General features: G+C 34.8%; 2 protein-coding genes across 2 annotated transcripts; both read right to left on the bottom strand.

Annotated features, from left to right (window-relative positions):
* Window positions 1–1,036: 1,036 nt before the first annotated feature.
* LOC131058036 (putative germin-like protein 2-1) lies at window positions 1,037–1,797 on the bottom strand. The gene is made up of 2 exons (XM_057992073.2): window positions 1,671–1,797; window positions 1,037–1,572 (listed from the first exon to the last, which is right to left on the bottom strand). Exons 1-2 carry the CDS (start codon window positions 1,795–1,797, stop codon window positions 1,037–1,039), a joined length of 663 nt encoding a protein of 220 aa, XP_057848056.2.
* An 11,904-nt stretch (window positions 1,798–13,701) lies between these two features.
* Window positions 13,702–14,393, bottom strand: LOC131871823 (putative germin-like protein 2-2). Its single transcript, XM_059216004.1, has 2 exons — window positions 14,336–14,393; window positions 13,702–14,237 (listed from the first exon to the last, which is right to left on the bottom strand). Exons 1-2 carry the CDS (start codon window positions 14,391–14,393, stop codon window positions 13,702–13,704), a joined length of 594 nt encoding a protein of 197 aa, XP_059071987.1.
* Between the last annotated feature and the right edge of the window lie 531 nt (window positions 14,394–14,924).

The raw sequence follows: 14,924 nt of genomic DNA on the forward strand, positions 1-14,924 counted from the left end.
GAATATTCCATTCTAATCTCACCATCGCTGATTTTTGTTCTCTTCACTTATGTGCCGATCCAATGCACTATGCTACTGATGTGAACATTCAGAAAGCCAAAATTGGTATCTTCTACATCTACACCTTCCACTTGTATGTGGTCAAATTTTGTGCCTACAATGTTATACATAATATTTCGCACCCCTTTGTGATTTATAACAATATGTCACCCCTGTAATACCACAAGACTATTTAATAAAGAGTATGTTGACTGAATAAGATTTATGTATTTGAAATATGCTTCTTTTTTGTTGTGAGCATGTACTATGTTTTTCATCAACTCAAGACATTATTGTTGCAGTTTCTTAAGAATTTGAGTATCTGCAGTAGTTGCATAGAATGAAAATGAGCAAGCTTCAAAGACATAGGTTATATAGACATCGAAGGCATGAAAGAAGAGGTCGTGAAGCTTTAGAATGAACTGATGTATGAAGCTTTATTTTATTAGATCATTTATAAATGCATGGGAAAAGTAGAAGATTATGATATTTGCAGATCTCACTGATAATGTATGAGTTATATCTATTATCTTATTCTTGATGGAAATGCGATTGCCAATTTCTCAATATGACGACACTTTTATCTTCTTCGTATCAATCAACAAATACCTTGAGATATTGGAAATTATATTCAAAATGCGCTTACAACTTACCTTAAAATGTGTTACAGCAAAGTGAAATTTTAATGTTGTCATCAAAGGGACAAAACGACATCAATATTTAATTTTCAATCTTTGGAATATGATGAGGACATACTGATGTCCAAAACAGATGCTATGAATGGCACAAGAGGACGCCAATAACCCTAAAATGATAGTTTTATTCAACGGTTAATTTTCAATCTTTGGAATATGATGAGGACATGCTGATGTCCAAAACAGATGCTATGAATGGCACAAGAGGACGCCAATAACCCTAAAATGACAGTTTTATTCAACGGTGAGAAAAAAGAATTGGGAAAGACGGTCTTCATTGGGAGACCTCTTGTTTGTTTTGTTTAGTATGCGAATTTCTTTTGAATGTAATTCACCAGTTCCTGGGTGATGCGGAAGGCCTTGCTCAAAACGGAATCGGGGAGAGGGGGATTCGCCGCAAACAGAGAATTGGCGATTGTCTGAACTCCGGGAAACTGGCTGCTCAATCCAGCTATGGCCACTGCATTTTCATGCCCCACATTCTGCTGGAAATGAACAAGTGCCTTTGGAAACACAAACACATCTCCCTTCTCCAAAGTTTTGCTGAAAAATTTGTTGCTGGTGTCAATGAAACCCACAAGAAGCTGGCCTTCCAGTAAAACAAGAACTTCGGTGGCTCTTGGGTGTGTGTGAGATGGATTTATTCCACCCACTGCGTAGTCGATGCGGACCAACGATATTCCAAACGTATTGAGGCCTGGTATCTGTTTAACGTTCGCCATCGTTACGTTGGAGCCCACATCATTGTCGGTGTTCCCTGCCTGCCCAAGTCCCCGGAAGAAGAAATCGTTTGCTGAAACTTGCATTGGGTCTTTGCAAACGAACCCGTTCACCAAAACTGTTTAAAACAAGATCAAATCAATCTGTCTGTTAGTAACTCGACTCGTCTAATAAGCAAATCATTATCATTGTTTATGTATAAATATTCTCACTCACCGTTGCTTTCCTCATCTGCAACGCAGAAATCTTGCAAGGGATCCGGATCCCCTGCCATGACCCTGTCGCTGTAACAGCATATCAACAGAAAAAGTCCCAACGTGAAGTAAATCATGCGGTTAGCCATTGTAATAGAAACGCAGACACAAGAGATCGGGATATGAATGTCTATTACAAACCCATTACACGCTTTATATAGCCCAAACCATAACTCTCCGCAAAGACTAATTCATCTTGACTCCGTATATTTCACGGATCCTTCCAGAGTTGTTGCTCTTTTCCTTACGTCACACTAAGTCTTACTGCATGTGGTTGTCTCGCCTGCTACCGCAGATGCATTCTCACCATCCTTTCATTAACGTTGAAATTTTCTATCTTCTCCCTGCCCTGCTGCGTATGCCTATCTCAAGATCAACTTACCTCCTGCCTTACACGTATTCTCGCCATCGCCATCATTTTAGTAATGTGGAATTGTTTAGACTTAATTGGAACGGTGGGCTTCTTCAAAGGAAACAATATATAAATCTTTCTCCACCGTGGGAGAATCGGTATGAGAGGAAAGTTTCTTTCTTGGAGTTGGATATTGGCCTAAAGACTGTCCATGCTTTGTACCCTTTTTCAATGAGATTTTTATCTCTCGTCATTTAAATTAATTTATGTTATTCAATGTTTATTTCTCAGATTGTCTATGTTCTAGGACAGAAAAACATTGCTCAAAATAACTTATGTTCATTTACTTTACATTGAATGCGTCGATTAGAATATCTATTTCACATCCATCTACAATTTTGAAGTCAAGTAGGTGTATTACTTTTCTTTAGCAGTTTTGGAGACCTAAATTATAGGTTTAAGACAACATATGCAAACATAAGAACCAATTTATGGAGGATAAATGTATAAGAAGATAGATTTTGGAGAGGTATTCTACAAGAAAAAAAACTTTTTGGTGGTGTTGAGAATCCCATCTTGGAAGAGACCATGTTGTCCAAGGGATCTAGTATTTAGAATTATTTAAGATCGTTTTATTTTTCCAAACCCTAGAGGGTAGATGGGTAGCGGAAATAGAATCAGGTTTTGACATTACAATTCACTAGAATCCATCACCTCTATAAGATATAACCTTATTAAGACGTTGATGTCTGATTTTCAGAATGTCATGGGTGAGTAGTTTGAATGCATCTTGAACTACCTTGGGTCAAGGTACAACAGTGACTAAAAATCGTACCGCTTCCAATACTCATAACTATAATGAATGTAAACCGCGATATTTTAGAGAAAAGAGCCTTCATTCTCAAACTGTTGATGGGTGCGAAAACATTGCTCACGTTGCGTTGAGTGCGTTGCTTAGATTGTCTCTTTCACATCCATCTACAGTTGAACTCGGCCAAAACTTAATCTTTAGGTGAGTGTGTTGTTGTAAATGAAGTGCATTGTTGTAAATGAAGTAGGTGTCTTTTCTAGCAGTTTTGGAGATCAAAATTTTACCTTTAGGTGAGTGAATTCTCTTTAATAAAGTAGGTTTACTACTTTTTCTAATGTTTGAGATCTGTCTATTTCCATTTTTCGACACCAAAACTTTTCGTCCAGTTGACTGCATTGTCCTCTCGATTCTCCTTTTAACAAAGTACATACAGTTGATTTAGATGATTTATTTTTTATTATTTTTGTGAGATATATGTTTATTTAATATTTTTTTTAACTTAATGTTTTGATGAATTAGTTGTTTGGGGTAACTAAATAGGAAAATATAATATTAAAGATTAGTTTTTTCCTCTTACTTCAATCAAATATATGAGAAAAGTATTTCATATTGATTAGACATTTCATTTTATTTATTTTTATTTATATTGATTGAATTTTCTTTTCTTTTATATCAAATAATATGACAATTATAAATAGTTTATAAAAAATATTCAATTTGAGAAGTAAAAAATGCGTTAAAAGTGATATATTGGGATGATTCTTGGTTGGGAAACGTTTAGTTCCATGATCCCTTGTTTACCTATCAAGAATTATCTTTTTACTCTCTTTGGATAAGGGTGGCTAACTAATGAACTTTTTACAATTAAGAAATCAAAGTGATCAACAATCGAATATAAGGAACAAAGAGAGTGAGAGGGGGAATAAAATTCTACACCTGATCGATTCATGATTATAATAAGTGGTTCATATTATAGAAGAGCAAGTCAATAAAACAGTTTGGTCATATTTTACGCTAGTATAATCTCAGTTTTCTTGATAACTACTCGAGTACATTTTTTTTTAATATCTCTCATAGGTTTTACCTTGTCTTTCATACCACACTCACAATCTCCAATTCCCCATTGAGTTTCCACAAATGACTAATACGAAAGGTAAATCTACATCCATGTAAGAGCATGGACACCGGGAGTGATCTAATATTGGATGCAATTAAGTGAGGAATATTTTTTGAATGAATCCCTATACTTTTGGACCCTTTAATGACATGGTTTGCATAAGTAAGAAAATGTTTATTAATGTAGAGAGCATGGTTTTAGGTACTTTTCTATGTGGAGGTGATACAAATATGCATGGGTAGCCTATGCGGTTACAGATGATTGTGGTTCTTCCATCAACGCTATTCTCTTTTTTATTGAATGATATGGTGTAATAGAAAAGTCAAGAATATACAAGTAGCAATTGCACCTTGGTGTGCAATATGTACGCCGAATAGATGTGGAATGATTATTAAAAAAAATTGATCTATTTTTTCATATATTTGTGCAACACGTGAGATAAATTAGCAAACCATTTAGTAAATGATATTATTTATTCAACAAAGGTCCCAACATTTGAAAAAATTATAGATCCAAATCAACTATGCATCTACTTAAACGGACAAATGCAATCAAACAAAACCCTTAAACCGGGAATATAATCGAGTTCCATTACCAATATTCTTATGTTTTGTTTGAAATAGGGAGAGAAGGAGAGAGGGAGATATAGGGATATAAAGAGAGAGATAGAGGAGGAAGAGTGAGGGAAAGATAAAGGAGTGAGGAGATAGAGTTAGGCGATAAATATAGAGAGGAAGATAGAGATCGAGATTGATATAGATATGGAGAAGAATAGGGATATGGATATGAGAGGAAGAGATAAAGAGAGAGGAGAGAGAAATAGATAGAGATAGAAGAGATAAATATATAGAGAGGGGGAGAGAGAATGAGCGAGGGATAACTTTGAATCAATTGTGCATTCATTAATACAAACCAGACATAAGTGAAAGAAAACCTTTCAATCAAAAGATAATTGAACTCCATTACCAATAGGCTCATGTTATGTTTGCAATAGTGAGAGGGGAGAGATGAATAGATAAAGAGAGCGAGACATGTCTGGAGATAGGGTGACAGAGGAAGAGAGAGCTAGAGAGGGAGGTGGCAAAGAAATAGATGGTTAAAGAGAGTGAGACGTGCCTAGATAGAGTGAGAGAGGATGAAAAGGACAAATAAAGAGAGATATAGTTGTAGAGGGATAAGGAGAAATTAAGATAAAGATTAGGAGATAGAAACGGATAGAAAAGAAGAGATACAAAGATACAAAAGGGGAGAGAGAGAGAGAGGGAGGGAGGGATATTTTTGGGCCAATTTGTAATTCAAACTCATTAATGAAGATGTTAACATAGGTTGACACCTAGTATGGTGGTTATACCTTTTGTAAATCTTTGAACCAATAGTAATAGTATTAACATAGTATTGAATTATTTGTAATTGCCATGTATAACCTCATTTTGTGTGTTTTGTCACGTATGCACTATCCTTTAGTGCATTATCCACTTACACTTCTCAGTACATAATACATCTGAGGAATTTTGTAGATAGAGTGGCAAGGGAAGAAGTTACATAGAAGTTGTATACTTCAACACTTCTCTTGTTTGTATTTATTTCTCACATTTGGGAGTCTTAAATTACACACTATAATTATTTTCTCGATATCCATACTTGCCTTGCTTTAGCTTTACAAACAACCTTATGACCACACATAATAAGGTCAAGTCATCCTAAAGCCCATACAACCTTGCATCCCTCTAATGACATGTGTGGTTAATAATCACATTCTAAACTGAATTAACAATAGCTTCGATTTTATGTCCAACGACCATTAAGTTTAATTTAATCTAAATTGTTCTGTTGATCTAGATTCTCCTTTAAATAAGAATAATATTTAAGAAGTCATAAACATATAATTTAATATTAAATTTTTTAAATACATAATTAATTATTTTAATATTATAAACTTTTAAAAGCAATAAATATTAATAGATAAAAATTTCAAAATAAATTAAAACAAATTATTTTTAAAATTCAAAATATAATTTAAAAATAATAATATATAGAACTTTTTACATTTTTAAAAATACTAAAAAATCGAACTATTTCAACAATGAGGTTTAGACCAACCATGCACTACAATTTGCAATCAACAAATAACAAATGGTATGAGCACTAAGTAATTCATCATATATCTTCGCATTTCTCCATCATAATCAGTAAAATTCAATTAACTTTGAGAAGTAACAAGAACCCATGCAAAATGTAGAAAGACAGCACAAACATCCACCATATCTTCAACAAAACTTATGTATTAATTTCAACAAGTCTTGGAAACAATCTCTAGCTTCCTCCTCCTACTCTACTTTCTAACAGTTCTGCTCTACTCTATTATCCACCTATTAACCTTTAAAAATGAGAAGGCAAACCTTATATAGAAGTCTTGATACAAATGAATGTCCGAGATTGATTTGAATTTAATGGCCGAGATTTAACCATGAAACCCTAATTAGGGCTAGTTATAACAACAACCACTTTAACCAATGAGAAAACTACAACACTTTGGGCACATGTCCCTCTTTGAATGTGGATCAATGAGAAATGAGATTAGGTACATTGAATAATATTTGATGTAATGCCATATGTCACTTGCTCCTCCTTTGATGAGTTAGGTTCAATACACCTACAAGAACTGACTTGGCATCACTGAATTGGTCTATGATGATCAAGCACCACCTTAGCTTGCATGTCTCCCTAGCAATATGTCGACACTCCACATCATCCAATTGCTTGATGTGATGGTTCATATTCTCAAATTGCATCCTCTTGAAAATCAAGTTTCTAGCTTTGATTAACTCTTCTAAAACTATTTATAACATGTAATTTTTTTCATATCAGTTATCTTTTTCTTGAATAATATTTTAGGAGATTGACAAAATACCTAGGTTTACATTTATTATACTTTTAGTATTGTTATCTATTCTTTCATTGTGGTAGATGTAAAATGTTTGTATCGTAATTTTGTGGGATACATATATGACTAATCCATTACAATACAAGGAACATTTTGGAGCACCAACAACAACTACGTATTTAGACTTTGTTAGTGTATCTGAATGTTCCTTCTAGATAAATTTTAGAGTTGATATTAGCTTGTTAGGATGTTGGTTTCTTGGGATTCTATGCCTGTGTGTGATGACATTTCATTATATTAATTAAAATATTTCTAATTGATAGAGTTTCTATTTTATTTATGATTTTAATATACATATTTATATAATTTATAAAAAACTTTTCAATAAAATATTTAATATATTTATAAAAATCTTTATCATAATAATGTATATTTAATTCAAATAAAAATTTCTATCTTAATTTGTTTTAAATTTAATGAAAAATAAATAAATAAGTATAAATTATTTTGTAATTTATGAAATAGGCTCATGACAATAACTGCATAGTTACTCTCTAGTTGGTATGATGTCAAAAAAATTAGATGCACGTAACATCATTTGGCTACCAGTTGGAGGAATTGTTGAAGAGATTGTATGGTTAATTAGTAACTTATATTTCATAAGTTTTATTTTTCAAAAAGCTTTGAATGAAACCTACACTAGATGTGTGTGCATGTAACCACCCAGATGATGGAACTTTACTACATTTTGTGTAGTATAATTCACGAAATGATACTTCATCATTAAAATATGTGAACAATTTTTAAAATAACCAAATTGGAAAGAGCATAAACAATACGGGGGCAAAAAGAACACAAAATATGCACTAGGAACTATTATTGTCTTCCTCCATAAAAGCCTCCACAAAAAAGTGCTTGTAATAGGAATAAATCTCTGGAAGCAATTATTCTCATCCAAAATTCATGTAACAAAGATTCATAGTTGACAAAGGATCTTTTCATCAGCAATGGAACAAGGGACACTATAGCCTAAAAAGGCAAACGTGACTACCAAAATAAAGTAAAACTAGATGAGGCCATGAGGCAAAACAAAATCTCCACATGCCCTCTAATGCTAGATAACCGGTCTAAGTGGTGCAAAACATGACCTTGAAGAACTCAAGTAACGGTAAAAAAAGGTTAAAAATTAGACCAAGAAGGAGTCTTGCGGCCTTGTAAATAGCCAAAATGACATTCATGCAAGGAAAAATTAATAGAGAAAGACAAAACAGTTTTATTCAAATTGTTCAAAATTCATGCAAAAATAGATAAGCAACATATGCAACTCTAAGATTGACCAAAAATTGATTTGATTTGACAATATTTATGTTAACAACAGCCAAGAGGGAAGAATGAGAGGGGGGTGAATCAGTCTTCACCGGAATAACAAACTTTACCGCAAAACACAGATTTGATAAACTGCAGTAATAAGACAGATAAGAAAATTAATAGCACAACACACAACACTAAGATTTTGATGCGCAAAACCCAGTTAAGCGAAAAACCATGGTGGGAACCTACCCACAGTAAGATGATACTCTACAATAGTATGTGAAAATATTACAATGAGGAATGCACATGCATTCAGGCACACTGCCTAGAGCTCACTGCTCAAATAATATTTGCTCGGAAGGCTATAACCCTTAGGGAAGTCTCACTGACTCGCAATAAGATTTGGACTACAATTCGAAAGAAATGAACGGAAAGAATAGCATCTCCAAATAGAATCTCACCACAAACTCAACATCGAAGGATACATCACATGTTCGCACACAAACCTCTCTCTGATAATGAAGACACAACATCAAACAACCAAATTACATGACTATATCACCTATATATATAATTTATCAACCTTGATAACAAGGTCGGCTAAACCCTCAACCCTCAATTACAAAATTACATCACACGATACAAACACTGACCACCAGACCAATATAGTGGTTTACATAGCATAGCATGGTTCTAGGTCAAATTCCCAAACACATAACTCCACCGAAAATCACGCAAAGATCAATCGCAACACGCTACACCACCAGAAATGGTGCATAACACACAAATCATCACCGGTTGATAGAAACCACCAAAAACTCACACAACGATAAATACAGATTGCCAAAACAAATAGGACATAATTAAAAAAAATACCAGCAAGCACATTAGAATCATCCACAATAGCTGCACCAACACTACTTTTCAAATCTTCATCGGTCAACGTCTGAAAGCTAAAGAACACAACCAATCAACAACGGCCAGGAAGAAAGATAACTTGCGGAGAACCAAATCATGATTCAACTGAAATTAAGATACACAAGACCTTCCCAAGAAATATCCCAAAATCTCAGCACCAGATCTGATCACACCAAAATATACCAGAGGATATACCGAACTCTGCGAAACAGTGATCAACAAAGCATCGCTACAAACCGGATCAGAAAATCTTCCCAATCTGCAATCACCAGAGAAAATCATAGGAATATGTTGACATCAATGACCACAACATATCCTAGCATGACCAACAATATCCAACAATTTATGCCAAAACAACCACTTTATATCACTAGTTCAAATCAAATATCTATGCCAAAAGATCAGCCTATGCAAATTTTACCACACCAGAAAGTGCCAAAAAGCCAGCACACAAGGATCGGCTTTTTAATAAAATATCCCAAACCTTTACACATGCAGATTGACCATAGTAAAATAATTGATCGTCTTATTAAAATTGAAGACAAATCATCTTTTAGCTAATTAAGCGCTTCCACTATCCACACAATAATGTGTTCCTAAAAAATCGCCCTACAGTAGAGCTTCAAATTTGTCAACTTGGTCTCCATGATCAACAATTTAATAAAAAATATATATAATTTAAAATACACTAATCAACCATGAAATAAAATCTCCTGTTTTTATTTTATTATTTATACGATGAATTCTATAAACTTCAATTCATCGGGATTTTTAAAATCACAGTAGAAACACCTTCGGATTATCATGTCCTCACAAGAACACAAAAATATTATGGCACAAATCCACATTCCTTTCAGATGCTCAACCTCAATCAAAACCTCTATAAATCTGCAGTCATAATTAAAATAAATTACAAACATGTGAGTACCAAAAAACTAGTGGAGCTCAAAAAAAGAAAATGCACAGATTGAGATGAATGATAAGCTCTTAATATCTTTGATCAACTTAGGGGTGATTAAAAATACATATCTAATACAGTTCCACCTATAATATCAGATGCTATCTAGAATCATGTAATGTTTCATGGATAAGATTAGCATAACCAGGCATTATTCTAACAACTAACCATCTAGCAAACTTACATAGAAGAATATTCTAGTTAGAATATCATACACTAACAACACATAGCTTGAAAAATTGGCGTAGGCTATTTTGGGTTCATGGAGGTGCGAGCAAACGTTAATCTATAGTAAGTGAAATTGCTCAAACCCACAAAAAGGTCATTTGGAGCTCGTCGATTTTGCACAAGTCACGAGTTTTCTCTTGCACAAGTGTTTATCCTTTTGTAGACTACGGTCTTCTTCAGCATGGTTTTCTATGTGGTTTTCTTCTATTTTTTTGTGTGTGCCTGGTTTATTCGTGTGTGTACCTAATGTTCAGATTGCTTTGGAAAACCAGGTCATTTCCCCTGTTGGTGAACTTTTAACTAGCACATTTTTCAAGGACTAGTGCACCCAACACCCCTATTTTGCTAAAATAGGCTCAACTGTTGAGAGATGAAAGTGGACCTTGTAATTTGCATGAATCTAATTTGTTTTGTTGTCCCATCACAACAAAATGTTTCGAAAAGGTGTGAACTTCATATAAACACAACTCCCTTTCCCATTCTAGGAATCAATGTACTCAATATAGATAACCAAAAAACCTAGTCAATCAAGCATTCAGGGAGCGAAACGATAAAGAAGTCCCAATTTGATTATTCAATCATTGAAATATATGCTATAGCAATTATGATCAAGTGTATTATGTAATTCGTACCTAAGATAAGGTGTCATCATTTCACCATTTATCATTTGCTTAGCCTCTTTTCTTGTGGGGGCATGCATCCTATCTCATCATTATCATTGTTGAAGAGAGAACACTAATACGCGGTTTGGATAAGGTAATCCCTTATATGAAATAACCATTTCTCCCAATTTTCTCTATCTACAGGTCCAAATCCGATAACAAGAAAGTTAAAGAAAAGTAGACCAGACATTAGCAGGCATCACAAAACATTGATTGAACGAAAACCCTAAGAACAGGGCACCCAGCAGTCATTGACCCATATTTTTAAGAGGCAAGTGATCAAATATTGTCGATTTCATTTTCGATCATCTCTCAATTTTCCCTCAACTTTAGACACGGATCTCCAACGTTTCTCTCTAGTACAATTAGCTTCATATTACAGTCCCAATTTCCTCTCTATGTCTCCATCTCAGATATGTCTTACTCTTTCTATATTTCATCTTGTATCTACTACATTCTATAAAACTTAGTCATTTTACCATTGTTAGACTAGTTCATCTATAGACACTTCACTGTCTCCATCTCATGCAACAAAAGGAACAGGAACCTAATTTCGTATCCCTTCCTTAAAGACAACAACTAGTCCTATTCTTATTACCAATTATGTTGTGTCAACTAAGATCTTCTAGCTTACATTGGTCAATCGTAGGATCTTGTTTCCTCCATTTCAAGGTTTACATTGATTTATGAGATGGTATGATTATATATGCTACATAAACCAACATTTTTTAAGGTATGATCCCATATTGTATTGGTATAAAATTGGTGGTACTGAAACCAACATTGATATAGAAAAAAATAGACATTTTTATTTCTAACGTGTTTCCATCTACATCTTTCACTTGTCTTGCAATTGTGTACATTCTCATGTAAATACCAACGATGTTATACTCGCGCCCTTTTATGCTTCATACCATAATGTGACTCCTCTAATTCCATAAGACCAGGAGTGCGCAAGGAGTGTAATGCTTCGTGTGGTTCGTGCAACTAAACTCGGCTTCTATTTGTCGATATGAGCAAAGGTTGTGTTTTTATCACTTAAAATGTGCTTTATATGTTTTCTTAAATGCTCACATATACATACTGGTGGCATAAAATGAAAGTAAGCGTGTAGGACTCAATAGAATATAAAATAGTGACTAGTGATTTAGAACTTTCCTTGGTGTAACCCAATAAAAAATATTGAAAAGAATGGAGTTGTACCCTCATCTCTAGTATCAATTAAATGCAAGATTCACAAGCCAACTTCTCAATTTGAGTCTTAAATACAAAGTGGACATTACCTAGCACTTATGTAATTTCGTACAATATTGTATTCTTGTGGAAAGAGCTTGCTTAACAATATGCTCGAGTTCTACGCTCATTGACTAATTCTCTCCAATGACAAAACTTATGTTTCCATGAGTTGAAATCTAGAATCTCCATTTCCAAGTGTTGCACCATCTTATTACTCGACGTTTTTCTTCATCCAAATCTATTGATTGATATCTTCATTATTTTATAGTCTCTCTTTTCAATGTCTTCCCCCAAGCTAAACTATGCAACCAAATAGCGTTCACTTCCTTGTCAACCTCAATCAAAACCTAGAATAAAATACATGCACCTAGCTATCAAATATGGAATAAAATACATGCACTTGTCTAAAACAAATTAGCACTCCCCTAAATAAATCATGTAGAAAACTTTCTCCAATACCAACCGATCGATAATCAAATCGAATATTCCATTCTAATCTCACCATCGCTGATTTTTGTTCTCTTCACTTATGTGCCGATCCAATGCACTATGCTACTGATGTGAACATTCAGAAAGCCAAAATTGGTATCTTCTACATCTACACCTTCCACTTGTATGTGGTCAAATTTTGTGCCTACAATGTTATACATAATATTTCGCACCCCTTTGTGATTTATAACAATATGTCACCCCTGTAATACCACAAGACTATTTAATAAAGAGTATGTTGACTGAATAAGATTTATGTATTTGAAATATGCTTCTTTTTTGTTGTGAGCATGTACTATGTTTTTCATCAACTCAAGACATTATTGTTGCAGTTTCTTAAGAATTTGAGTATCTGCAGTAGTTGCATAGAATGAAAATGAGCAAGCTTCAAAGACATAGGTTATATAGACATCGAAGGCATGAAAGAAGAGGTCGTGAAGCTTTAGAATGAACTGATGTATGAAGCTTTATTTTATTAGATCATTTATAAATGCATGGGAAAAGTAGAAGATTATGATATTTGCAGATCTCACTGATAATGTATGAGTTATATCTATTATCTTATTCTTGATGGAAATGCGATTGCCAATTTCTCAATATGACGACACTTTTATCTTCTTCGTATCAATCAACAAATACCTTGAGATATTGGAAATTATATTCAAAATGCGCTTACAACTTACCTTAAAATGTGTTACAGCAAAGTTAAATTTTAATGTTGTCATCAAAGGGACAAAACGACATCAATATTTAATTTTCAATCTTTGGAATATGATGAGGACATACTGATGTCCAAAACAGATGCTATGAATGGCACAAGAGGACGCCAATAACCCTAAAATGATAGTTTTATTCAACGGTTAATTTTCAATCTTTGGAATATGATGAGGACATGCTGATGTCCAAAACAGATGCTATGAATGGCACAAGAGGACGCCAATAACCCTAAAATGACAGTTTTATTCAACGGTGAGAAAAAAGAATTGGGAAAGACGGTCTTCATTGGGAGACCTCTTGTTTGTTTTGTTTAGTATGCGAATTTCTTTTGAATGTAATTCACCAGTTCCTGGGTGATGCGGAAGGCCTTGCTCAAAACGGAATCGGGGAGAGGGGGATTCGCCGCAAACAGAGAATTGGCGATTGTCTGAACTCCGGGAAACTGGCTGCTCAATCCAGCTATGGCCACTGCATTTTCATGCCCCACATTCTGCTGGAAATGAACAAGTGCCTTTGGAAACACAAACACATCTCCCTTCTCCAAAGTTTTGCTGAAAAATTTGTTGCTGGTGTCAATGAAACCCACAAGAAGCTGGCCTTCCAGTAAAACAAGAACTTCGGTGGCTCTTGGGTGTGTGTGAGGAGGATTTATTCCACCCACTGCGTAGTCGATGCGGACCAACGATATTCCAAACGTATTGAGGCCTGGTATCTGTTTAACGTTCGCCATCGTTACGTTGGAGCCCACATCATTGTCGGTGTTCCCTGCCTGCCCAAGTCCCCGGAAGAAGAAATCGTTTGCTGAAACTTGCATTGGGTCTTTGCAAACGAACCCGTTCACCAAAACTGTTTAAAACAAGATCAAATCAATCTGTCTGTTAGTAACTCGACTCGTCTAATAAGCAAATCATTATCATTGTTTATGTATAAATATTCTCACTCACCGTTGCTTTCCTCATCTGCAACGCAGAAATCTTGCAAGGGATCCGGATCCCCTGCCATGACCCTGTCGCTGTAACAGCATATCAACAGAAAAAGTCCCAACGTGAAGTAAATCATGCGGTTAGCCATTGTAATAGAAACGCAGACACAAGAGATCGGGATATGAATGTCTATTACAAACCCATTACACGCTTTATATAGCCCAAACCATAACTCTCCGCAAAGACTAATTCATCTTGACTCCGTATATTTCACGGATCCTTCCAGAGTTGTTGCTCTTTTCCTTACGTCACACTAAGTCTTACTGCATGTGGTTGTCTCGCCTGCTACCGCAGATGCATTCTCACCATCCTTTCATTAACGTTGAAATTTTCTATCTTCTCCCTGCCCTGCTGCGTATGCCTATCTCAAGATCAACTTACCTCCTGCCTTACACGTATTCTCGCCATCGCCATCATTTTAGTAATGTGGAATTGTTTAGACTTAATTGGAACGGTGGGCTTCTTCAAAGGAAACAATATATAAATCTTTCTCCACCGTGGGAGAATCGGTATGAGAGGAAAGTTTCTTTCTTGGAGTTGGATATTGGCC

The sequence above is a fragment of the Cryptomeria japonica genome, unplaced genomic scaffold, assembly GCF_030272615.1.
Source record: "Cryptomeria japonica unplaced genomic scaffold, Sugi_1.0 HiC_scaffold_468, whole genome shotgun sequence".
NCBI lineage: Eukaryota > Viridiplantae > Streptophyta > Pinopsida > Cupressales > Cupressaceae > Cryptomeria > Cryptomeria japonica.